The 26,769-nt window shown below is 34.6% G+C and overlaps 1 protein-coding gene and 2 non-coding genes across 3 annotated transcripts; 2 read left to right on the top strand and 1 right to left on the bottom strand.

Moving 5' to 3' along the window:
* The first annotated feature begins 11,775 nt into the window (after positions 1–11,775).
* On the top strand, positions 11,776–11,848 carry Trnar-ucg (transfer RNA arginine (anticodon UCG)). Its single transcript has one exon. It is a non-coding gene; the product is annotated as a tRNA-Arg (tRNA).
* A 3,038-nt stretch (positions 11,849–14,886) lies between these two features.
* On the bottom strand, positions 14,887–16,095 carry LOC110382421 (transcription factor sox-2). Its single transcript, XM_021343022.3, has one exon. The coding sequence runs from the start codon at positions 15,816–15,818 to the stop codon at positions 15,150–15,152; it is 669 nt and encodes a 222-aa protein (XP_021198697.1). The 5' UTR covers positions 15,819–16,095; the 3' UTR covers positions 14,887–15,149.
* A 2,678-nt stretch (positions 16,096–18,773) lies between these two features.
* On the top strand, positions 18,774–18,892 carry LOC126053552 (5S ribosomal RNA). Its single transcript, XR_007510375.1, has one exon. It is a non-coding gene; the product is annotated as a 5S ribosomal RNA (ribosomal RNA).
* The last annotated feature ends 7,877 nt before the right edge of the window (positions 18,893–26,769 follow it).

The following is a 26,769-nucleotide window of genomic DNA, read 5'->3' as shown; positions in this document are numbered from 1 at the left end:
TTTTTGTCTGTTTAGTTACTAAAAATACCTTTCATTTTATCCCCATCAAAAAAATATAGTATACATTTTCGATTTCAAACACCACAAGTACTCGCATATTCCCACTACCTCAAAAAATAAAGTCTCACACGATAAAATAATATTACACACTCATTCGACAATTGTTTAATTGTTTCGAGAATCGACTCGGTATAATCGTAATATCGATTACATGTAGTACTCGAGAGCTCTCGAGTCGAGCACGTTGTTCCACCCCTATGCGAGTTGGTTTTGTTTTCACCCCTATTGTTTGATTTAGTGAGATTCGAAGATAACAGTTTTACTAAACTTTTGTATGTATTTAAACGTGAATAACAACAAAAGTTAGTAATATCAACCTTATTTGTGTATCACTTAAGTCGATTTTCGCATGGCACTTCAAACTTTGAAAAGTCTTATGACAATTTGACTAACAATTCAAATAGAACTTTATGTTATTACAATTAGAGTTGATTTTTGTTTGGTTATATTCATATTTAAAGTAGTTGATGTATACTCAAAATAGCATTGTTTTGTCGGTTTCTTTGGCCATATAATGTTATTTGTTTTATTTAGATGTGCTGATAAGATTTTATTGAAATGTAAAAGTATTTTTTTCTTTTAAAAGAAAGACAATGTGAATGTTTATAGTGAAATAAAAGGAACTGGTTTATTGAGTGTTGCCACTTGTTTAAATTTAAATGTTACCTGTTGTAAAAAGTTGTAATTGTTACTCTATGGTTTGATTTATTACATTGAATTGTAGCTTAGTTGTTAGCAAACAGTAAAAACGCACTTTTATTCAAGGATTTTATTTATTATTTGTGGGAATTTATTCGTTCAACCATGTAATGCGTAGCCTTCCTCGTTAAATGAGCCTAAAACTGACAGATTTTTTTCAAATTGGACCCTTAGTTCCTAGGATAAGTGTATCCAAGCATACAAACAAACAAACTTTTCAGCTTTCGTATTTCTTCTTGACCGCTTCTTCATTCTAGCCATAACACTAGGTAGCGGTAAAGCGGTTGCATTGCGTATCTTGAACTTGGAACAGAGCTAATATAATTATCTTAATTTCTATAAACCTGGACTATTAAGTCTGAAACCAATAACCCGCATTGAGCAAGCGTGGTGATTAACGCTCAATCCTTCTCCGTGTAAGAAGACGCCTGTGCATAGCAGTGACGACGAATGTCAATAGAAGATTATGTTTTTAAGTTTCCAAAAAGATTTTTACACCCTGCATCCACTAAATCTTCTTAGCATAGTTCTTCTTAAGCATAGATCCTTACCCAACTTGCTTCTCACCTTATTTTTCATGAAAGCTAGCCCAAATGGCAGTAGTTTACGGTCAGGCGGAGTCCATTCGGGGAGCAAATCGAATCACGCGGCAAATTTAGCGCTAATTGAGCACACCCGTGGGAGCTGCCGCTGTGAGACGTCCGACTACTAGGGTGACAATGTGATAAATGTGGGATAGAATTAAAAAAAAATACAAACATTCGAATTAATTACTTCGATCTACTTTGGAAGACGGCTGAAAACAGGATTAGCTTTACACAACATTTTGATAATATCAAAAAGTCAGCAGCTTCTATAGCGTCGTAAATGGATTTCTAAAAGGATAGTTCTGTCTCAAATATTTTATCCAAATCGATTTAGTGGAGGAGACAATATAACTTTCTCATTTATAAAACGACTTATTAGTAAAGAAGTCGTTCAAGTTGCAACTTTTAATAACAACCCATTTATCTCAATAATAGCAATAAAGATGTTGCTACCGAAACGAGACACTATAATGTCTTGTGATCACAATACCAGTAGCTAAAGATAATCACCTTAAATAACGTTCATTAAAACTACATTATTTTAATACAAAGTAATTGAGAAATCATCGCAGAAACTGCTACATAATTATTATTTATTAAAAATAATAAAACAAACGAGAAACAGTACGAAAATGCAATTATCTTGAGTTAACGTTCGTTAAAATTGCACCGTACTTTGATTGGTTCGACAGAAATTGTTGCAAAATTATTTTTTATTTTACACAATTCCAATAATTGGATTTTTTTTTGGTACTGATTAAAGTTTAATTATTTTTGAGTTTATTGCTACATGTTTTGAGTGATTTAAAAGAAATATTACAAGAAACCTTTATTGTTTGTAAAAAAACTTAAAATCAATCTTAAAATAAACTAGTCTGCAAAACAGCACTTATCGAACGCCAAAATTTTCAAGAGACAGCCCCAAAATGCCTACCCTTCACCTTCTTATGTTTTTTTTTTTTGGAAGAAGAAATGGTGCAACAAACTCCCCAACAACAAAGCAACAAACTGGGTTACATTATCTGTTTGCTCTAAAATATTTCACAAGCCATACCACAAAAACCAAAGCCAACTTTCAAACACAAAGTACCAAGATATATCCACACAATACCACAACGCATACTCACCCTACACTCCCTGGCTCCCTCTAGCGTCAGTACCAAAACAGAGCCCCATGAGAAACACCAAGCCACTTGGAGATGTAATCGCGCCAACTTTTTGTTCTACCAATTGTTTTGGGTCACTATAGTGCCATAAAAGGTGGTACTTCAGCTTGGAGTACCATTTCAAGTGCCACCGATACCGTTTGCGAGTTTAATTAGGGGTGACTTAAGACTGACTTTGTGTGAATTTTGACTTGTAGGTTTGTGTTGTGAATTTTATTTTATGATTGACGTTTATTTTAATAAAACTACGGTACTTACTTTATTTTTAGGCTAAGATTCTTTCAGAGTACATAGCTAATCATTTTGTTTTGTCATTCTGGAACTTTAAATGTCCCTGGTTTGCTAAACAAATATTTTTAACCTACCGACCTTTAACCATTACAAAAGGAAGTACTTAAACTACATACTCTTTTACTTATAAACTTTACTGTGTATTTCAACAACTATTCTATCTTTGGATTTGTTTACTAGAAATAAAATTATAACAGTAGCTCCATAGTATACATCAAATTCCTATTTCTAGTATAACATTAAACAGACGAAAAGTAATTAACCGACTTCCCAAAAAGGAGGAGGTTCTCAATTAGGCCGGTATAATTTTTTAACTTATCGCCATTAATACACGACTATACTCAGTATGCCTCTACTATGCTTCACAATAGTGCTGAACATTAACAGCAAACAATTTACAATACAAAAAAAACAGTAACAAAAACAAAAAAATACACAGCCGTCATTCAAAAAGGACGCGTCGGAAACTGAAAGATGTGAATATTGAAATACCGATACAAGTTGACGCGAAATCGTGACGTCACAGATAAGCCAACTTTTGCGAACAACGTATATTCAAGCCTGCTGGACGGTAGGCTGTGTTGTTAATGTTTTAATACTGTGGTGGATAATGAATATTGTTTTTCAGGTGGTTTTCAGTGTGTTGTGGTTGCATCTATTTTTCAAAGGACTTTGAAAAAGGATGATTTTGTTGAGTATTGAAAAATTCGTAACTAGATAAGTAACTGTGGCATTTCATAAAAGCTGAAAGATACTTATGTGAGTCCAGTGTACATAATAATACGTAACATAATTATGCATAGAGCCATTATTTTAATTACCATGTAGTTGTAAAATATGGCAATCTATTTAGGTAGCAAAACTACTACTTCACTTCGATGAGGTTGGCTCCTATCAAAAAAGCTACCGCAAAGTTGCATTGTCGTGACAAACGAATCGCTAAAACGGCGCTCGTGCGAGTATTTTTCAATATAATCACCAAAAATCGATTTCAAGTCTTGAAATTGCAACTAATTTGGCAGTTTTAAAGTATGAATGACATATTGTAGTTTAATTAGCTTTAAATGTCATAATTTTCTGCTAATTGGACTAAAATATTAATTTGGACTCAAATATGATTAGGTAGTACTCTCATTTACTGCAAAACTTATTCACATAGTAACTTATGATAAATAGTCATAACATTGTCACAATCCGCTAAATATCTAAGTAGGGGTTACTTAAAAGCAATAAATCAATTAAATCGGCGTATTAAGTCGACGATGAAATCATTACCAGCACAATAAATATCATGCGAAAAAGCCATCATTATGACAAACAGACACACCCGCACACATTTTTAACAGAAAACTTCAAAAAGGAAACCTTTGTTAACATTCACCATTCTTATTAAATAACCACCACATTTCTATCAATCAAGCGAAAACCAACCTTAACACATCCCATTAAGACCTATAAGAACTGCTTAGAAACCTTTGCAGATTTCTATGCCATTTACTGGTGATTAAGGTCATTTTGATCCTTATGTAGTGGAAATAAGGGAAAGAGAAGTGTTTGTGTAAGGTTGTGGTGTCGACAAAGACGGCTTTCATTGGGCGGATGCAGGTTTTTTGACAAATGGCCAACTGGACGATTTGTCTCGTGTAGGGCGGTGATGCCAAAGACTAAGTTAAGAAGTCAAAGTATTGGAAAGAATGGCAAGACATTTATTGACACAACCATACAACATTACCTGCTTAGCCTTTTCTCAGCTGTGTACTTCTTGCTTCCAGTCTTAATAGATGCAGCTGAGGTACCAATGTTTTTTTAGGAAACGACTGTCTATCTAACCTGGGTAATCTGATTCTCCGAGGCAAAACTGGCTGTCAGACTTTCGAGCTACTGACCACCCGTAACGTTTGCCACATAATGTACCTCTACCAAATTACCGATTTAACACACCTACCTAGCTACCTTTCAAAATACGGAGAAACTCTTCATTACAAGATTGTCACCGATCCACGTACCAACTTAGTTAATAAAATCATTATTACCAAACACTAAGTGCTCTCTGAAGCATCAACAATTTAGGCACAAACTGACCAACTCACTCCGTCCCTTCTCTCTATATCCCATCTATGCGAACCGGGCAAGCCCAGTAATGGTCATAAAAGGATGTTAGGATATTATATCATTTTTCCTCGAGCACAATACGGAATGTGTACACCGCCATTTCCGGGCCCTAATGCGTTCCACATTCATATTGTGTAGTATCTAAGACTTTTTGTTGCTTTATTTCTGTGGTTTTCAGTACCATATACAAAAGAACCATTTTTCATAGAATACCAACTTAATGTTAATTTTCTTTCATAAATTCGGTAGTTTGGAGTTTTGAGCCGATTTTCTTTTAATTGAATGGTTGTGTCACTTTCAAAACCGACTTTCCGCAAAGCAGGAGGTACTCAATTATGTTTGTATTTTTCTATCAAATATCCTTCAAAAATCTACCTAGAAATATCTTTTATCAGCATCATAACAATTTCTCCGTCCAGCTAAAAAACCAGTCACCTTATTACACAAAAAAAAAACAATAAGTAACTCTACAGCATTCAATTCAATCTAATTTCAACAAAACTGAGCAATAAAGTCACAATATAGCCACTAAAATTTTACTATATCCACATTGTAGCGTCCAGTTTAACCGTTCATTTAACTAAAATGCTATTTATTGGCCATCCCGCAGTGAATGGGTTAAGACAGAGTTGCTTCTTCCAATTCAATCACTTTGTTTGTGATTGAAGACTGTATAGTACGTTAGGGTTGGATTGGCTTAAAAACCTTGTTTAATGTTCTTTTTCAAAGAAAACCTTATTCAAAATTTTAATGTTCATCATCATCAGCATTTTTATCAGGATACTAGCTGACCCGGCGAACTTCGTACCGCCTAATTATTGGAGGCATATTTAGTACCTAAGTCACAAACGACACAATACTTTTTTTTCCTTCTTTGCACACCGTTTAGACCTACCCTGGACTACGACAACCAAAATCAGCTCAATCGGCCCAGCCGTTCTCGAGTTTTAATCAGACTAACGAACAACAATAAATAAGGAAAGAGGCATAGAAGATATGCCTCTTTCCATAATGAGAAGGAATGGCTGTTAACTACCACGCTTATAAATACAAAATGTACTGCAACTTCTCCCAACTAAATGAACGCCTAAATAAAACCTTATAAAAGTAGTTTCGTATTTAAGAGCTACGAAATTACAGACAAATATACTGCAGTCTTTATTAGGTACACTCCCCTTTTTGCATCGTTGGTAAAAAACTCCAAAGACGCCATTTTCTTAAACCGCAGTATAAGTACTGAATCTTAACCACTCGTAGTAAAATCCTTGGAAGCCACTTTGTCCCTGAGTGTCCCTGAGTCCTCCCTAAGGGATAATTTGCATTATACATTGAACTTCATTGTCTGTATCACTTAGATAAGTGACGAGGGACTTAAGCGTTTTATTGGTCACTTAGGAAGCTGTGGAAAGTTTATTATTTTGTAGTAAGAGTATGTGATTGAAATGTTGTGTTATCTGGTCAGATTTTTTTATTTATTTTCATTTATAGGTATTATAAACGCGAATGTAACAAAGTCTGTCTATCAGTCTGTCTATCTCGCCAAAACGAATAAATTTAGTTGACTAAAGTACACTTGATTGGCGCTTGTTTTTTGTGTACTTTGTGTAGCTATGTACTACACATTAACACTATTACCACTACTTACATATCTTTTATTATACAAAACTTGTAGAGGTATAATGCTTGTGTGTAACTTTTCAACAGTTACTAAAAATAGCCATTCATTCGCAAATAATTCAATACGACTACCGCTACAGCCACAAAAGTCAAGTAAATAAAAAAAGAATAAATAATAAAAAGCCTGAAAAACATTTTCTATAAATTACACTAAAAGCCAACAGTAAGCGGTTTCGTTTCAGACAAACTTCAGTGAATGATAAACACAATATTTCACAAAAGTATGTTTATTATCACAGTTGGCGACCCATTAACTGTGATATAAACATTTTTGAAAGTATTTTTTGTTACCAGCTATTAGTTTACCCGTGGTTTCACCCGTGTAGCTCTAATAATGAGGAATATTTTCTTTTTGAAAATGAGTCATAAAATGTTATCCACGACACTAACAGTTTCCACTCTTAACTTTTATTCGACCAAAAGTATGTTTGTTCTCATAGATCAGTATGAAGATGAATGGTAGTACACACATTAAAAAAATACAGGTACTTAATCGGTATCATACCGACAACTTTGATTGGAATTTAATTCAAAAATATATAATATATAGAAGCATTAATCTATCTATGAAAATTCACTTTGAATTAAGCATCTGGTTGTGAATATTTACCAAAAACGTAACAGACCTATTCACAAATCATCTAAATCACACATTAACTATCAGTTTCAATAAAGGCGTAATACTTAAACGGCCCATTACATACAATAACTACATTAGTGTCTCAAGCCCACTGGTACGAAAGCTGCAATGACTCGGAAAAAATTATACAATTTTCCAATCGATTTGATGGTCAAATGGGTTTCCTATCACCCTTGTGAGTATCGTGCATGTTTAGTGTTTATTACTAGGGGGAAGGGACGTGATAATTGTCGATTTGTTCAGTAAATAAGATAATTTATGATGGGCTGGTCAGAAAAATCCGGTAATTTGCAGTATATGACACACGCACCGAATGCTCGGTATTTAGTATTTGCAGTAAAACTAACAAAACTGTAAACTACGTAACCTCATATTATTTTACTTATCTCTACACAAGAAGGTTAGCTTGATTAAATTAATAAAAGTACAAAAAATCATGTCTTACATTATTAATTTTATCTAAAGTACAAAGCAAACATTTCTTTATTTCTCAAACCTTTTACAATCACTCGTGTCTTTATAAATCAATAACAAAATAAATTGTTACAAATAACGTTAGCACCATTAATCAACAACAACAACAACGCATCAAATCAATAAAACCGTAATTATTTTGACTGGAATTAGTGTTTATTTTGTCCATGTTTGAACATCTGGCGCACTGGGCGCACTGTGTTTAAATTTCATTGTCTGTGCTTTGCTGTTGTGGGGTATTTTTTATTTGTTATCTTGTAATGGATGGGTGAGCATTAATCGAGTGAAATAGAATGTTTAAGGTTAACTTACAATGATACATATGCAACATACATAGAATCAATATGCAGAGAAAGCAAAAAAAAACAATGTGATCTAAAAATATCAGAGGCAAAATATCGTCAAAAAATTTTACAATAATGATACCTGAACCCTCTACAAAACGAGTAATCTATTTTATCTAGTTCTATTTTTAAACTAGATCAAAATATTTCTTATAAGTAATTCTTTAATTTAAGCTCAAGTACTACAAATGATTCTATTTATCAAAAACCAAATGAATTTTCAAGACCTCATAATAACTAAAATATTATTGTCATCAAAACTTTCATAACAAATCCACCATCTTTAATATATGTCACGGGTCATGAACCATATTTATATGAGGAGAAGACACAGCCACCCTTTTAGAGGTCATATAAATAACAGCACGTTACACAGGATGGCACAAACATGTAAACAAAAAATGATGCACGGAGGTTCTTGGCACTCCACATAAGTTTTCAGTAGGGCTGCCAGATACGAAGAATTTTATGATATCTTAGTCCACATTTTCATTAAACTTAAATAAAAAAATACCTACTCCACATTTTTAAACTGAACTTAAATCGATGGCAATAACCGATCTGTTCTTTTGCTAGTGATTTTATAATGTTTAAAATACTAATTAATAATTTTCAAACATAAATAAATAAGGCATAAATACAAATAGAACACTTATTGATTACCTGTAAGATTCAGCCAAAACATAGAATAATTACTACATAATGCTTTCATTGTTCTTCATTATATTCGATTGACTACTTATTTTGTGATCAAACTCCTATTTTAACCATAAAAGAAGAATAAAATCTATAAAATAAAATCTTCAAAAACTCAGTTATCCCAAAAATATTAGCAAAACCCTGCTTACCCTCTCCACAGCCCTAGTTCCGAGTCATTTGACCCACCGTTAATACGTTTCCGTACACAATTCATTTTGTACACAAGAGCAGCGTTTCTGCTCACTGTGCGGGCATTAGACCACGCATTATAAGGGGACAAAATACTTAAGAGCAAGTTAGATATAGCAACCAATTGTGTCCCTATTAATGGATTATGTTAATGAATCGATTTTTGGAAGTTGATGATATTTGGATATAAAATATTGTTCTGTTGTGATGGGTCTTCTGCTTGTGATAAATAAATGTAATAATGTTAGACTATTAGAAGAGTTTACTGATAATATCTGAAAATATGTTGAGTTATGCTCCAAGGATTGTATAAATCGTTTACCTTGTTCCACAAAGTTTTTGGAAGTGAAATCTTGGAAAGTGAAATGCAAAAAATCCACACTAATATATCAAAAGACAAAAACATACATGAAACAACATAGGAGTGTATAACTTAAAAAAAACGACAAAACCTAAAAATTTACAAATTAAAATAAAAAAAAAACCTAAGAACGTGCAATAAAACATGTAGCAACCATTATCCTTCAACCCATAACTACACACTGAAAACCTTGCACAAAATAATATTGTACCTATTCATAAACATTTCACGCCTTTGCCAAACGCTCGGGAACTTGTTATGGACGACAAACGAATAAAAATACCGTGTAACTGGCAAACTTAGATACAAGCATACACCCAAATGTTACGGTTATGAAGCATTGAAATTACTAGATATGACAACTCTAGGTAACTATTTGAAGAAAATATGATGAAGTTATCAACAACTAGATTCGTCGACCGCGCCCTGAAGGATCCTAACACGTTTCCAGGGCACATATTTCCACGCCTTTGATCATAATTGGCCCAATCGTTTTAGCATTAAAAAAACTTCCACATAATTTAAGGATACAGTTAAATGGAAATAATGTAAATCTCATTGCTGAAAATAAATATTTTAATGGTATTCATTGGCTTCTCAATGTAAAACGAAGTAAACGTAATGAGTAAAACCTAGTATAGTTCAATCTACCAAATGCCATTCGCTGCTGAAACTGGCAAATGTGGCGAAAGGCAAGGAGTAATTACCAAACCTTAGTTCACAATTTGGCCTAGATTTTTACACTAGAGCTCCTCTTTTTTAATCTATGGGCGGATAAAGTTTCAAAAGGCGGAATTGTATGCTGGCAACACTAACAGTCAAATCGTATCTTGCAAACTCCTTTACATCGGAGACCGTCCCACATTCAGCATACAACTTTTGGCCCATTTGTGACTTGTATGAATATACACAGATATCTTAGCGACAAACTTATTTTTTCACCCCTGGATCTACACATCACCCTTTAAGGTTAAGGTAATAAGGTTCATATTTGTGTGGCTGGTGGTGTTTTGCCGGAATAAGACAATTTGTTTCCACCATACATGGAAAAAGCTGGATTCTCATGCTGCGATTCATCCATCATTCATTCTTCATGTGCGGTGTGAAAGACGTCTGTGACGATTATGACGTGCGCTTCGGTGTGACAACGGCGAATGCTGGCGTCGACGCCTTTAATGCCTTTGTGTTAAATGCGTTTTTTGATTGTCTGCGCTACGTTCTAAGTTTGTTGTGCCTTGAACAGTTTTGTCTAGGATTCTAAGTTCAAAACGGTGCTTCTTTTAAACCTGCACAAGCGAGTTTCAACTTTAGTCTTACATTTATAGAATCGAAAGTAGTTTAACTTAACAAATCACATAAAACCTTCTAAATTAAACGCTAAAGTGTAACGAAGCTTTGATAATACGCAGCAGTTATTCGTCAGAATTGCATCTCGTGAACTGTACCAAGCTAAAGCAAGTCGTTTTTCTTTGGCACAAGGTTGAATTTCCCTCGCTCCCACAAGGATAGTGCTTAAGCCCAGTGAGATAGGTGTTAGACAGTTGTCTAGCATTGTTCTTAGCTCTTACAGAGATGTTTTGGTTGAATACGTCGCATGATATTGAATGACGTGGCTCTGAATGTTTGTGAAGGTACCTTTCAAAAGGATATGCAGTGTTTTTGCTTGAAAAGCTGATATGGTTCAGCCAAATGCTCAACAAATGATGTGATGTAATTGTTGCTTAAGTCTTGCGAAAACGTTAAGTAATGGCTAAGTTTTCAAGTATTGCATAAGTCTTTGTCCAAGTTATAAGTCAAAAGTAAACAAAATAAAAGCAAAACGTTTACAATGAGGTTTTCTTGTTCTATTGTCTATGTTGTAATTTTTGTAATACTTAGGTATTATTTGGATTTTTTGGAGCTAACGAAAACTTCGAGACTTTTCAAGGATTGGTCATAAAAGCTTTGGAAGGTGTATAAACCTATCCAAATACGTAAAAAAATGCTTAGAAAAATCATCCTCCTGAAAAAGGCAAAGTATGAGTATGGGTATGTTGAAATAACCTCGAGAAGCCGAAAATACTACACTTGATAAGTAAATAATAAACCTAACCATAATGTATAGTCAACCAGTTACATGGTTACGAATTACTATTGTCATCCGTAATATTCCGGTATTCTGTTGCTGGGCAGTGACGGATTTCAGCAAGTGCCCCCATTGAAAAATAAGCGCAGAGCTCCTTATATCTTAGAAACAACGAAAATGAAATGTCAATTCTTTATAATATAACTTTTGGAAAACTGAGAATAAACATCAGAGCAAAAGTAACAACTAGATAAATAAGACTTATTCATTGGAACAGCTTTTCATAAATGCAGCTCATCCTGACTAGGACAGCCGAATGTAACCAATAGGCAACTATGTATTTAGAAATCTATGCCAATAGCTAATTTGTTCCACAGATATAGATTAGGACTCTATGACCCACCTAGCAAGGACCGTGTGGCCTAATGGATAAGGCGTCGGACTTCGGATCCGAAGATTGCAGGTTCGAGTCCTGTCACGGTCGTAAACAAAATTCATTTTTTTTTGTTGTGTTTCAAAATGACGAAAATGCTTTCACGAGGTTTATAAGTATAATGGTCATAAGTAGATTTTATTTTCCGTCTATATGGGATAAAACAGATGTCACAAAATGTTCAATATCATCATAAAATATATTTTTTTAAAAGAAGCACTTAAAAACCCGCGTACTTTTCCCTAATCAATCTAAATAAAAGACTAGATTATTCTAATTCTCACACAAAACCACGTCACAAACCCTTAATTGACGACTTCGAAACTCCGCTGACATCTTTGAAAGTTTTCAGCAAATCTTTGTAAAACTGACGTAAGCTGAAACACGTTTTTTGTTTTAGAAACGTGTTTCGGAATCACGCGTATCGACCTCTGACGTCACGTCAATATTTTTACGTCAGGTTTTTTTTTTTGTTCGTAGTACGCTGGCTAGCGTATTCTGGAAACGTCATTTTGGCTGTTTTTTTATTAGTTGTTGTTTTTGGGTTTGAGTTTAGCTTGTAAGTATAGGTAGGTATACTAGGTATGTTTAAAAAAGTGTTGATGGTCAGGGTTGGTAATATTCGAATAGTTCGAAAGGGTTACCACGGTTCTAATGGGTTTTAATCAGTAAGAGTCTGACACTCCCTCACGCTGCACCCACAGTGGGAGGGGTCATTTGATGATTTTCCAATAAAAAAGGGTTGGTAATGCTTAGTTAATGTAGGTATTATTGTATTGTGCATTTGAATTTGACCACTTGAAAAAGTACTGTAACATCCAAGATTCGAAATAATAAAGCACAGACACTCACTGTACTACTCTATACTACTTTTAAACTTTAATAAGCAGAAAACAGAGATAAACTCAAATAAAACTCATAAGAACAACAAAATAGAAAATACTAGAACACAAAATTACTAGAGAAAGGGCCATTTCTGGAATATTCCGCAGTTAAATGTCAAGTTGTTTATTAAGGGGTTAAATTGTAGAAACAAAATAATCAATTTACCTGTGAGGTTTCTTTAATTACTATTTTAGTTACTACTGAAGACTTTTCAAAGTTTCAGCCTGATATAGAGCTGATAATACCAACTGTACTGACGGTTCATTTGCATATATGTACATTTAAAAAGTTGGGTGAAGCAAGCTGAAAACGTTTTTCATGTTTACTATTTCATCAAATTGAATGTGAATAAATTTGTTTTACCTAAGTGATTTTCTTTGCTAATCAACAAACTATCATGGCATTTTTGATTTCATGCTACTTACATAAGACAGCAAAACAACTATGACGTGTAAAATGCCAAACCAAATATTAATAGCCATTAAAAGGACTACAATTTCTTCTTTGTAACCTAGTGTTAAACTTTGTATTTTTTATATCCTAAACCCTAACCTAACCTTTTTTGAAATCCTAACACTGTATTATTTATCTATTGTACCGCCAGCTCTATATAAATCTTCAACAATCAAGTTTCCAATTAATGGAAAGCTTATTATAGAAAAATCGTTTCGCCCCGACACTGAAGGGGCGTAACAATAATAAATTTAATTTAATTAAACACAGCTTTGTAAACCCTGTGATCTTTCTTCGATTAAATTGCTAATAATCATTCAAAACCTACGATATCTTATAAATGGAAATTCGATAATTTGTGATTGCTTATTATTGTTTGTCTTGGTTAATTTATTTTGGTATAGAAACTTGGGTACATAACGGCCTACACAATTCTTGCGTTTTTGGAAGTTCTGTAGAGGTAAGCCAACTTTGATGATAATATTCAATATCTTGTACCTGAATTATTAAATAACTTCAGGATCTTATTGTAGTATAGGGAAATTCACCTTGGGAGTTGAATTTTGAATTTTGATTTACCTGATTGTGTACAAGCTTTGACAAAGATGATAGCCAACGATTGCCACGTTTCTTGGTATTTTCTTTATTTTAACCACACCAATTGGCTAATATTTATTTCGTAATTAGGTATTTACTTTCGTGTTTGTCGTTACATAAAACACAACTTTATCCAAAATGTGAGAGAAAATCGTTCAAACATTTGATTCCAAAATATTCGCCAAAAACAGCCCTACCCACAAAATACCAAAAAAACAATGATTCACAAGATTATGGTTGCCAAAAATACTTCCCGTACGAAATGAATCAATTACATTATTTTGACGAGACCATCAATCTGAGAAGTGTACCGTCATTGGTGGTACATTATCTCTGGCGCAGCTTCCGACGCGAGATGTCGCCGAAGAAGGCGGGTGAGCTAGGTGACGGGGGAAAAATTGTAAAACAGATGTTTGTGCTTGATGGGGTTCGGTATGGTTGTGTTTTGTGGGTTTTTGATTTATTTTTGTGATGGTCTTCTTAAGTAGTGGGGTAAGTATCTAGTGACCCGTTGTTTAAGATACACAATAATTATGATAAACTAAATTATAGCAATCTTAATATTACAGGAGAACTTTAACGTGGTCTGGTCATCAATAACCACATTATATAAAACAATCGGTCAATAATGTAAAAACTGTATGTTATATGCTAATGTAATCCCTGGTTAGAAATTGCCTGCTACCAATTTTCATATTTCAGGTACCTAACCAATAAGAAAAAACTCAGTTTAACCCTCAAAAAGATACTCAAGTAATCAGATTGCCGTCGCTTACTGATTGTGTCATTAAACCGTTCTATTTAGCATACAATCACATTTCGTTTATATTATTGTTTGCATATAAAAATGTCCTTTGAACATCACTATTACCACAATAAAACACCATGCGACACATTATTATATCATTTGTCTACCATTAAGTATTCCATACGGAATTATGCAGCGAAAATTATGCCAGTTCAATGATAAAAATGTGGTAACCTGTTCGTATTTATTCCTCTAAATATTATGTGTTGTTATGAGTATAATTTAGCTTTTATAATGTCATTTGGGGGAAATTAATGTTATAAATAGCCCATTTTGACTCATTACATACAATGCCATTGATTCATAACTATCGCTAATTTTGAATACCAAAACTTCAAAATAACATAGCCAGTTGAGTAGAAAAACTTTTACTACAAATAAGAATGTTCTAAAAAATAAATACAGTGCATCTTAACATGTGCTTTGAACTGAAAACGAACGTCTTTGAGACATTAAGAAAGCTACAAAATTCATAGATTAGGTAACTAAAGTGCACTAGCTTTACTTTTAAACAAAACTAAAAAATCACAAGCAACGAAAGGTTAGCTGTACTTTCTACGGCTTAAAATTACATTATGGCCTCAAAAAACTTAAAAAAACAAAAGACGACTACTGCACCCCAAACGGGTAGTGATAAGAGATCCTTGTGACGTCACCGGGCACGTAATGCAGGTCCTGATAAGCCTTCACCATCATCTGCTGGTTCACAACTGCAAAAGGCCTCGGGGATATACTCTCAATCGATGGCAGAGGCCTCAAATCCAAGCTGGGCAACGGTTCCTCCTTAGGCCTCATAGAAGTAGGCACAAACGTCGGCTGAGGTATCGAAGGCACCGTGTAGCTGATCATATTGTTATACACAAACTGATCTGGATACGAAAGCGTTTGATAACTCGGCTCTGGTCGCGGCTCCACTTCCACAAAAGTTTCCCTGGTCGTGTAAAGTGCTGGATTGGAAAACGCTGCTGTATCCAACCTATTCTTCCTTCTCGGACGGTATTTGTAATCAGGATAATCCTGCATGTGTTTGATCCGTAATCTCTTTGCTTCGTCAATGAATGGCCTCTTCTCAGTTTCATCCAAACTCTTCCATTCTAGGCCTAAGCGTTTTGATATTTCTGAGTTGTGTAGCTTAGGGTTCATCATCGATATTTTCTTCCGTTGCAGTCTTGACCAGACCATGAAGGCGTTCATTGGTCTCTTTATGTGGTAGGGATTGGAGTGTCTTGATAACTTTGGTAGATGTCGCGGTGATTGCTGCTCCAATTGATATGCCATTGATGTAACGTCATTTGTCTTCAGGCGAAATTGCTGATAAAGGTGTGCCGTTAGCCTTAGCTATCAGACAAGTTTTTGCTGCTTTTTGTAGTTCGCCATTGCCGAAATTGTCCACTTCAAACCACAATACCTTATTATCAACAACGTCTTCACGTTCTTCACTTATTTAGCCAACATGATCACCATTAAACAGTCTTGAATGCGATACAGAATTTAGAGCATCATAATACTCATCTCCGACACGTCCGAGCATGCACTGATGGTCGGTATCAAAGCGGGTTATGCCTGAATCGTGTGATTAGACCAACAATGGTCCGGTCACAATTGGAATGGACAATTTTCCATGTATTATTTGGAGTTGAATAAAGAGCGGTGACAATGCATTGATTGCTCGCAAATTGTCAAATGATACTCGTCGTATGTTTTGTGTAAGCCGCGCCTGCTCACCCAATGTCTATTAACTGTACGGTGGACAAAAGCTGGTTCGAATTGATTTATTTGAAATTAGAGGAATGGAGTGTGAAATGTGCTTTTGTACTGATGGAATGGAAGACAAGAGTAAGTATTGATAGTCGAATCAAATTAGATAACTGTAATAAGTGATTGTCATTTTGGTGAGTTTTTATTGCCATAATTAACTTCATTTTCATGAAATTAAGTGCCTATGCCAGCACCACCTTAATTTTAGAAATAAATAGTTCTGTAATGTTATCAACCGCCCATCATGATATTGGAAGCTCAATATGAACAGCCATGAGTCTCATATTTAAGAAAATGTATAAATTAAAACTTTTCCGTTTTCCGACGCTTATGATAGCGAATCAATTTCTTGAGACATCTTCCTGTACTATTTTCAGACGGTACCTTACACGTGGCTTTCATTACGTGTAAGGCTGACGCTACAGGACTGTTATCTTCTTACAGTCTTTTAAAAAGGACAGAACAGAGACGACTTGCTCTTCAGAAAGTTTGTAAAGGTCAGAAGGTGAAAAAATCTGTGCTAATGAATATTTAAAATTGTGGCGTTGTGGTCAGGACTAGGTAACTGGTTTCAAAATCGTCAAGTTTTTGCCAAACCTTAGTTTTGATGTTCTTGAAATTATTAACCTTTTGAACGCCAATGTCGGCTATAGCCGACATGAGCAAGCGTGCCCTGTGCGCCAACGACGGCTATACTCGACAAAAAACAGGTCGCAGAAAAATACAAAATAAACCTATTAAATCATTACTTTTATGTATTTTTTAGTAGATATTTAAAATTAAGATTTTCGGGCTTGGCGTACAGGGCATAGGAATACCGATATGGCGCGGCGGTGAAAAGGTTAATGGCTCAATAAGCTCCTATTTATACACGGATCGTTGGTTAAGGCACATATAGCTTAGGTACTTCGTTTTCTTTCATAGTATATTTAAGTTTACATAAACAATCGTGCTCATATTTAAGGGATTTATTTTTCTATAGTCCAATTAGAATACCATGCTCTCCAACCATACGCCATCTTTGTATTAAAATAAACTTCTTCAACCCCACTACCATCAGTTCACCCTAGTTCACCCCAAGACATTCGTCCCCAACAAATTTTACACTGCGTTATTCGTACCAAAAAAGTTCACTAGATGTCGCTACTAGCAACGTGTTTGATCCACGCCTTGGATTTTGCAACAGTAGTCGAATAGAGAAACTAAAGTACTTTGTATGCGATTGTCCATTGTGAGGCTTCAGAATGAATTTTAGGAGCGGCTAATCCTTGCGACATAATGGTGCTTTGGTGGCCATTGATCAATTCAACTGGTTTTATCGTCAATTCATTACAAAAGGCTTGGTTTAAGCAATGGTAAACCTACATAATTGTGATACACTCAATTCAATTTAAATGCTGAATTCAGCGGCATAGTTGATAGTACTTATAGTTAATTCAAAGTAAGCTTTATTCTGTTTTTCTATTTATTTATTTATTTATTTAGGCACACCAACAACTTATTTACAAATACTTTCACATATTTACGTTTACAATTGTAATAAGTCCTACGTAAATATGTTAATTACAGGTGCGCACAACGTTCAAATTAAAAATAACTAAACCAAACTATGCATAACAAAAATAATAATAAAAAAAAGAAGAAGAATCGATAAGAGGCAAATGACAAGGTACTATTCAAATTGGTCAATTTTGTGCAAAATTTAATTTATATGAGGCATTTACATTGCGCTTAAATTTATTATAGGGATCATGGAAAATGTCAAAATTGTCCGAGCTCCCGCACAAAGAGTTATATTCACTTATTATATATTTAAATGACTAATAACAAGTAAGTAGCGAAACCCTAATAACTTCTTTTTTGTAAGTAGGTAGGCTGAGGCCGAGTTCTACCATTTTTCTTTCACGCGACCTTCATTTTCAATCATTTTATTTATTTCTCATCATCAAGTACAAGAGGTACCTACACGTATCACGTACTGAGAATATCGCTAGAAATAAAAAGAACTGAATTTGCTCTCACCTTTTCAAAATATTTTGAGTACAGCGCCATCTATTCGTGTTTTGTATCACTAAGTACAATGTCGGGAAACAACTTACCTTAGTAACTCTAAGTGTGACCAACAGATGGCAGATTATTGAAAGTTGTATGTACTGAACTCGTAGAGGACGCTAGTTGTATAAATTCAGAAGCTTTCATGTATAATAATTAATTTGATATGAAAAAGGAAAACAGTTCAACTCTTTTTAGTTCACCGAATCTTTTGAAGACAACGAATACTAAAATTAAATGTTAATTCTTAATGAATTAGTTAGACAACGACAAGTCACTTGATTATCATCATCAGCCTAGCTTTTTCCCAAGTTTTAAGGATGAATATTTCTTTAATTAATAAATTTTCGGCCACTTTAACTTTTTCAATAATAATTCGTAGAATATCGTATGATTATGTAGCTATCTTTTAATCTTTTACTCGTCAACGTCCATACCACGTTGAAAGCACCGGTTCTCGTCCGATCACCGAAGTTAAGCAACATCGGGCGCGGTTAGTACTTGGATGGGTGACCGCCTGGGAATACCGCGTGACGTTGACTTTTTGCTGTAGATTAAAACTATACTTACTAAAACTCTTTTCTTTTTGTTTGCTAGCTTACCTTTAACCATAATTACAAAAGCACAAAGACTCACAAACAGGCCAAGGGTATTTTCAAAACATTGAAACTCATCCCATATACCCTTTCTCTGGATTTTCTCTTTCTATAGATAAAACTACGAACCAAAGCACTTGATTACTCCGAACTACAGATCTACAATGAAACATTTTACCATTTCTCGATTTTCACCTTTCGCAGTGACTCTGTAACCAGAAATTCACGTCAACAAATAAAGCAGTTGCGTACCACCAGATAAATCCCGTACCAACAGGAGGCGACTTTGTAAATCACGGACCGACATAAAGGCGAGTATTTAACGCCATATTTATGGTAATAAGACCGTTGCCGCCATAATGGAAAATACAAAAAGCGTTCGCCCCGACCGTCGTAAGGCGGGCGGAGATAATACTTTTACATGTCACGATACGACCGCGATACGATGTCTTATGATTTTATTTAACACTTTAAAAATTTTCGTTATTTTTTCTACTAAGAACAGCTCTCGTCATTTAACATTGTCTCTGAAGTCAGCCATTTAACAGGCACCACGTTCAATAGTGTTTGGTAGGGAGTAAAAAATTGCCCCTTATTCAGTGATTACCAATATTTTCAAATCGTAATACCTATCATTAAAAGATCAGCACACACTGTAATCTTCATCGATTTTGAAAAAACCTTAATAAGTTTTTAGATTGACTGGAGGCTGGAAGTGTGCTTTCTAACTAGAATAAGAGCATTGTCAAAACGTCTTCAAAGGTAGCCTCTCCCTAAATGTGAAACATTAGGTCTTTCCACCGCCATTTGCGTAGCAGGCAAGTTAGTGTCCAAGCATGCCTTTGGTGTACTTGAACTTTGAACTTAATATGAAATATATCAATTTGAAATATTAATTTTATTTTTTACGTAAAAATAATATTTAAGTAAATATTGATGTTAGCTATTTGTATATAATTATTTTATTTTTACGTAAGTAAATAAACTTAATACTCGCCGAATATTTCAAAGGTTATAGCCGTCGGCATCACGTCACGACCCATTTAAAAGTCGTACACAATAAAAGTCCGTTTTAGTCTTAACTTATTGTTATTGCAAGTTTTAAGCCTTAGTTTTATGTGAGGATCGGCGGGCCTGCATCTATTTACTTTATATAGATTTATTGGAGGCGAGCCAAGAAATGACTTTACTTGAAACTTAACGGTTTAATGATGAAATACGGACAGTTTGCGGACGATGGACGATAAGATGGTGTGAAGGAACAACAGACAGTGTTTTGTTTTACCTTAAAAAAATCTTTCTTTAACTTGCTTCGTTCGTTGCAGTGGTTGCTAGCTTGAGAAATAGGTTTGGAGAAGTGTCAATGGTATCATACACATCACACATAAACGCATAAAAGCACATACTTAACGTATTTCTAAGATTTTGTTGTTGTTTTGTATTGTTTCTATCAGTTCGGTTTGCTATATCGTTTTAAGACAAGTGAGCCAATTAAGACTTCTAAACATGATGTCCCAATAGAAAACACTATATGCCATCACATTAGCATACCTTTTTCAGCACATACTTAATAATAATATGTCCCAACTTCAATAGATCAGTCTTATAAACCTAAGCAAAGCCTTCAGAAGTGAAGGCAGTCAAAGCACGGACGGACAAACAAACAAATATAAATAATGCCGGCGAATAGAAAGGACTGAAATGTTATTCCTCCGCTCGGTATAATAGAATAGAGGTTAGCGCACATTGGTGGATATCCCGGGATATTTCTGACGATAACTAAAAAATTGGCATTAAGTTGAACATAGTTTGAATTGCTTTGTAAAACGGCCATTTTGAGGTTTGTGAAATTTCCATGCGTTAAAAATGAAACCATGGCTTTTAGAGAGTTAACAATTATAAAGAGGCTTCCTTTGATGATTAATAACTTTTTGGTAGCTAACCAAGCTACGTAGCATGATGAAAAAGATAAGTACTGCAAAAATTATAACTCCACATTTTAATTTAATACTAATTTGTGCGAATCCTTATTAATAAAAATGCGAAAGTGTGTTACTTTATTTACTAGTTGTTTCACTCACGCAGATGTCTGAACCCATTGCGATATAATTTGGCATAAAGACAGATAGTTACTATAATATCTAATGTACTTTTAAAATAAAATATTTCTCATATCTTCAGACCACAACCCCTTGTGTGAACACAACAGCAGTCCCTTTTATGTCGCTATAGATGCGATATTTTTATTTCCTAGCCGCTCAATACTGGCGCGATCCACTCCGCATAATACTTGTTTAATATTACACTATGATAACATCTTATGGTGTTACATGAACGTTAACGGTGTGAGGGATAAAATTGTTATAGAGTTAAATTAATAGGGAAGTAGAGAGAAAGTAGAAGTATGTGGATGTTAAAGATATAATGATTGACATAATTTTGTACGCCAAGGCGGTTTATTATGTACAGGTTTTTATTTCTTGGTTTTCAGTAAAAATCGCTTTTAAAATTCCAGATCATTGTTTCAACTCGTTAGCTGCTACGTTGCTACAACGCTACGAGACGCTACGGTATGACTACGATTTTTCGTAGCCGATGTTATTTCCTTAGTTTCTTGTTGGTTTTAGGGTGTACTCTCACTCTGTAGTTAAGTATATTTTTCCTATTTACAATTAAGTTATATAAAAGTAGAGCAAATAAAAACCATTTGATAATATACTATAGATTCTGTCGAGGGAACTTCTTCAAACGCAGCCTTTATGTTATTCTGATATCATCATACCTACTTTATTCTGTATTTTTGCAATTTACTTGCAAAAAGAAGAGTAACAAACATAATCCATACATCAATAATCACACCATTACTTAAACAATACAAACCAAAGAAGCTTGATACCAAAACCAATTACTTCCATAAAACAATAAGAACCAGCAACCATTGGCTCACGTCTACCCCCGCAGCTACAATATACTGAGGCACACGTTACGCCCAGCGGTGGACAACACCACTAAACACTTTATTGTTTACGATAGTATACCCTTTCTTGGTAGGAGGGTAGCCTTTATTCGGAGTAATATAGCCTTATTTAGCATTGTTAGGAAATGGTATTGCTGTGAAAATAATTTTGAAGGTTTTGATTGTGTTATTTTAGGTGGAAAACAAAAATCCTTACTACTACTATTGACTATTTGTACAACCGAGTTACGCAGAAGAAGGTGTAATAGTTAAGAGGCAATATTAAAATAAATTTATATTAGGATTATAGAGATTATAAATTTCAGATTGAGAATGAGATCCCAGAGCAGCCTGACATTACTTATTCTCTCACTAATTAAACTTATGAAATACAGTGAGTTTAAATGGTCATTAGGATTTTGATCAATTAGATGAAGATAGATCCAGACGTTATTTATTTTCTACATTATTTCCTGACTAATTAAACATACTTAGAGGTATTCCACGACATACCGTAAGTTCAGGATTTCGTTTAATTTTGGTCTATTAGATATTAGAATATCTTTTCCACTGAAAATCCAAATAATGCCAGTGAAAACCAAAATAGTGTTGTGTGGGTGTCGGTATCGAGTAACAAAATTGTCGCGTAGTGATGTGCGCGCCGCTGCACCAAACGTTATTATATCGACGTCGAGCCGTACCGCGGGGTGATCATCGATGATTCGTCATTGCAGGAAATTAGCCTTGTTTTGAATATTTTGATGAAAGTATCCTGATCTTACAGGTAGCTAAAGGAAGTCATTTAATACTTAGGATAATAATTAGGAGTGTTCAAGTCATTTCAGAGCAATCATTTAAACAAAACATGAATTAAAAACTTAATTGAACACAGAACCACTTGATAGATTACTAAGTATAACATAACTTAATAAGATCATATCGTGAGGATTTCTATAGGTTTTTTCATCTTTTAGGATATTAAGTAGACAAATGACTGACCAACGAAAATTAAAAGCCATTTCCTCAAAATCACATTATAAAAAACCTGATATAGGTACGTAACAGTATTAAAATCGAAACACCGTTTAGCCGACGTGCGATAAAGGTGGGTATTGTGCCACAGAGGTGGCTGCTGGCCGTCTGTAGCCCGGGGCGAGCGCAGCCATGCGGCAAAACGGTACATAACGCGATATTGTCGCAAACACGACGGATTGTTTATCGTACATGTACGTACAGAAGTGTTGGAAAATGGGGGGGAGAGCGTTTGTCTTTTGTTTTTTGTAAAATAGCTTTCTAAGTGGAGAGATAAAAATCCTGCAGAAACTTGGAATTAAAAGTCTAAATTCACCAATCAAAAACATGAGGACAGATCAGTCGACTAGCCGTAGATATTGACCGAGGTTAATTATACATACTCCTTCAGGGGCTACAGGATTCTTTGAAATAGTTACCGCGGCCCTGCTACATAAATGGCTTAAAAAAGAGCATAGTAGGTTTTAGTCAGTAAGAGTCTGACACTTTCTCACACTGCACCCACATCGGGACGGGAAAGAAAATCATGACATGATTGACAATGTCATGATTTTCTTTAAGTAATAAAGTTATACTAAATTAAGATAACCACATTCTTTTTTCAACTTACTAGCATCTCCTATTGCGTATTTATTAAGCAGAAGTTTAGCAACAACATATACCTCAAAAAATGTTACACCTCGCTGTTCCCACCAGTACCTGACCTGAACATAACCGAATCATGTCGTCCGCTCTGTTTCAATTTCACATGCGCTTGCCAATCAAACGCCTGACACCGCCATAATGACATTCTCTATAAATTACATCACTATATACGGCTTTTATTTTTTATTAAAAACGTGGGGCGTTAAAGGGTTGGTTAAACTTTATTTTTAATTAGTGGTCCGTGTAGGGTTTGCTTTTTTACGGCCTGTTGTGTTTTGGAAAATTATTCGTTGTAGTTGAGTCATTACATCATATTTTTGTTGAAAGGTTGTGGATGTGTGTAATGATACTTAAAGCAGATATAGTGGAAAGATAAATAGGTACTATGGTAAAGTACATTTTTGGCCTATTTGAATAAAGAAGACGACCAAGAACGACGAAGAACCGATGTATGTGGCAGACAAGATATAGCTATAAGCAATGTTACCTACTTGGAAGATGATGTCAGGGTAGAGAAGTATAATAGAAGAAAAGCAATTGTCGCTTGTGCTGTTATACCTAATATTTTTTACATACCTAGTTATAGTACTACAACAGAAACTTTTCCTTGCTTCACACTTTTCAATTTTATAATCAGCAAGTATTTAATATTGGATATGCGTTTCCATTCTCTTGTCTTCTGCAGAATAGATGAGTCTTGTACTAATCAGACTTCATCCATCCTCGGCTGCGTGTCACTAAGGCACTATCCCGGTAATTATAGGTTTTCTGATGAATCTGAATTCGTAGGTAATGGTTACATTATTTGCCTCTATTATTTTGCATTGTTTAGTGCCCCTTTTATAATACAAAATTATGTTATCTTACATTGAATAGAGTTTCCAAAGAGTTTTTTGCCGGTTCTTCTCCATAGGATCCACTATTTGAAACCTACAAAGGCCCTTTTGAAATAACAACTTCTGTCTTTGGTCTTGGACATTACCTTCACAGCACCATAACATAATGTTTACAGTTTCTTCAAATACAGCATTCACCCACAGTATCCACACACCCAGTTTGAGGAAATGTCCATATGGCCACAATTATGAACAGAGACACAATTAAGTACACCATGCATTATATAAAATTATCTATCACTCACTCCCTTCCTGTTCATGTCACCTTTCAAGCAATTTATCCATCTTTTCCTAGGTCTTCCTCTAAGGTGTTGATATCATAATTTACACCAACTTTTGCCCCCACAAACACAGCACACACCTCTTTGATTCACCCACAGTATCCACACACCCAGTTAGTTTGAGGACACGTCCGTATGGCCACAATTATGAACAGAGGTGACCATTAGAGCGCATTCAGGCAGGAATTGTTTGTGCCGCGGCTTGTCTCATGCAAATTGGATACCGTAGCCGTCTGTACTCGGGATCGTGTGTTCTCATATATGTACATGTATCTATGTATTGTTGTTTGTGTGCGTTTTGGGATAGGATGGATGAAAATTTCAGGGTGGTTGATCCTTGCTATTAGAGTACCCGAATACTTCAAATTTTAGTCAGCCGAAAGTGTATTTGGGCCCATAAGGAAGTGTGAAGATGAATGAAAGTAGGTACGCACATTACAAAGATGTATGTACATCAGTATTACAAAACTTTGCCAACTATCGGGTCAACTGTCCGCCGACTGTTTAGTCTGCAGTGTGTGTAGATACTTTGAATATAATGAATGGGAAAGTAACTCTATCTGTTTGACGCACTGTCATGCCCAAAGTGTAGAAAAGATTTTAAAAAAATCAGTCGTCCCTGAGAAAGGACATAAGGTTCCATTTGGGTAAGGTTTATCCGGGTTGGGAAAGTAGTTCCCTTGAAATGCAAATGGAACCGCGGGGACCAAAAAGTGTGGCTATATAACAAAGAAATTAGATAGGTTTATTATCATAAAAAATCCCAGTGTAACTTGATAGACGCACTTATAAATGTAAGTAGTCTTGTGTTTTGAGAGCTTGATTATGCTATAGGAAATCAATTTTACAATAATTATTTGTACATATTAACAACAACAAAAATTGTGCTGCAGTTTTATTGAGATCTTCAATATTTTTTAAACATACATTCACCAAATTAGTTGTTCTGTTTGAATACACAAACACCTACGAACACCAAGTTCACATTGAAACACAGTGTTTATATTTGTATTAAAAAAAAAAAACGAACTCTTTTATTATTAAAAAGAAAATTAAATGGGTAAATAGAAAAAAATATATTAAAACTTCAAGTTCCTGATTAACTGTTCTAGTTAAATTATGAAAGTAAAATAAATAAATCAGATACATTTAAGTAATTAATTTCTTCTGCGAAATAGCGTTACAAAGGTTATTATCATATACTTTCTTCTGTGTCCTGTACTTTCATTTATAACATCTTGGTTAATATCTCCACAAAAAATTATTCAACAGATTTTCATAATCAGTAATTAACGAATACTAAAAGAGTAACAATTATCTTGTATTTGGTTTAAGGATGCTTATCACCTCAAAAGATTAAAATATGTACTTACATAAAAAATGTGTTACCTACCTACTGGTCTTAATAAATCTTTTTTAATTACCTTATACTACTGATTTTTTTTAATAAAAAAGTGCATTTCTGTTATAGTCACTTTTGATAATTTTCAACAAAAAATAAGGCACCAAGATAAAATACATAACCGTCACTACATCGTACTGATGTATTTCTACAGGACGAAATAAGTAGCCGTAATAAAATAAGTTCAAATATAATTAAAACAGGTAGAATTACATAACATTTAATTCAAAAACATACTTTGAATAAAACACACTACATGACAATATAGGTAATCCATTCCAAACACACTTAACATTACATTCTAAACGATTAAACGTAATTACATCGACATCTTCAAAAACCAATAAACCATCAAAGCGATCAACAAGCCGCCTCAACATTCTCCCGCCAGTGTGAACCCGGTCTAATGTCAACAATTAATTTGTGCAAATCACCGGCCGCGCTCTGCGAATCGAATCAACATTCGATTGCGGCGCGTTCTTTTTGCCCCAAGATTGTGGTTTAAAAAGAAATTTAATCTTGCTAATAAACATGCAAACACGAACGCCGCTGCTACCTGTTGAAGCGCGCGAGACAAACGATTCCTCAGCCAATCACGACCCAGCGGCCGC

Source organism: Helicoverpa armigera, chromosome 6, assembly GCF_030705265.1.
Source record: "Helicoverpa armigera isolate CAAS_96S chromosome 6, ASM3070526v1, whole genome shotgun sequence".
Taxonomy (NCBI): Eukaryota; Metazoa; Arthropoda; class Insecta; order Lepidoptera; family Noctuidae; genus Helicoverpa; species Helicoverpa armigera.
This window is presented reverse-complemented; position numbering and strand designations above follow the sequence as displayed.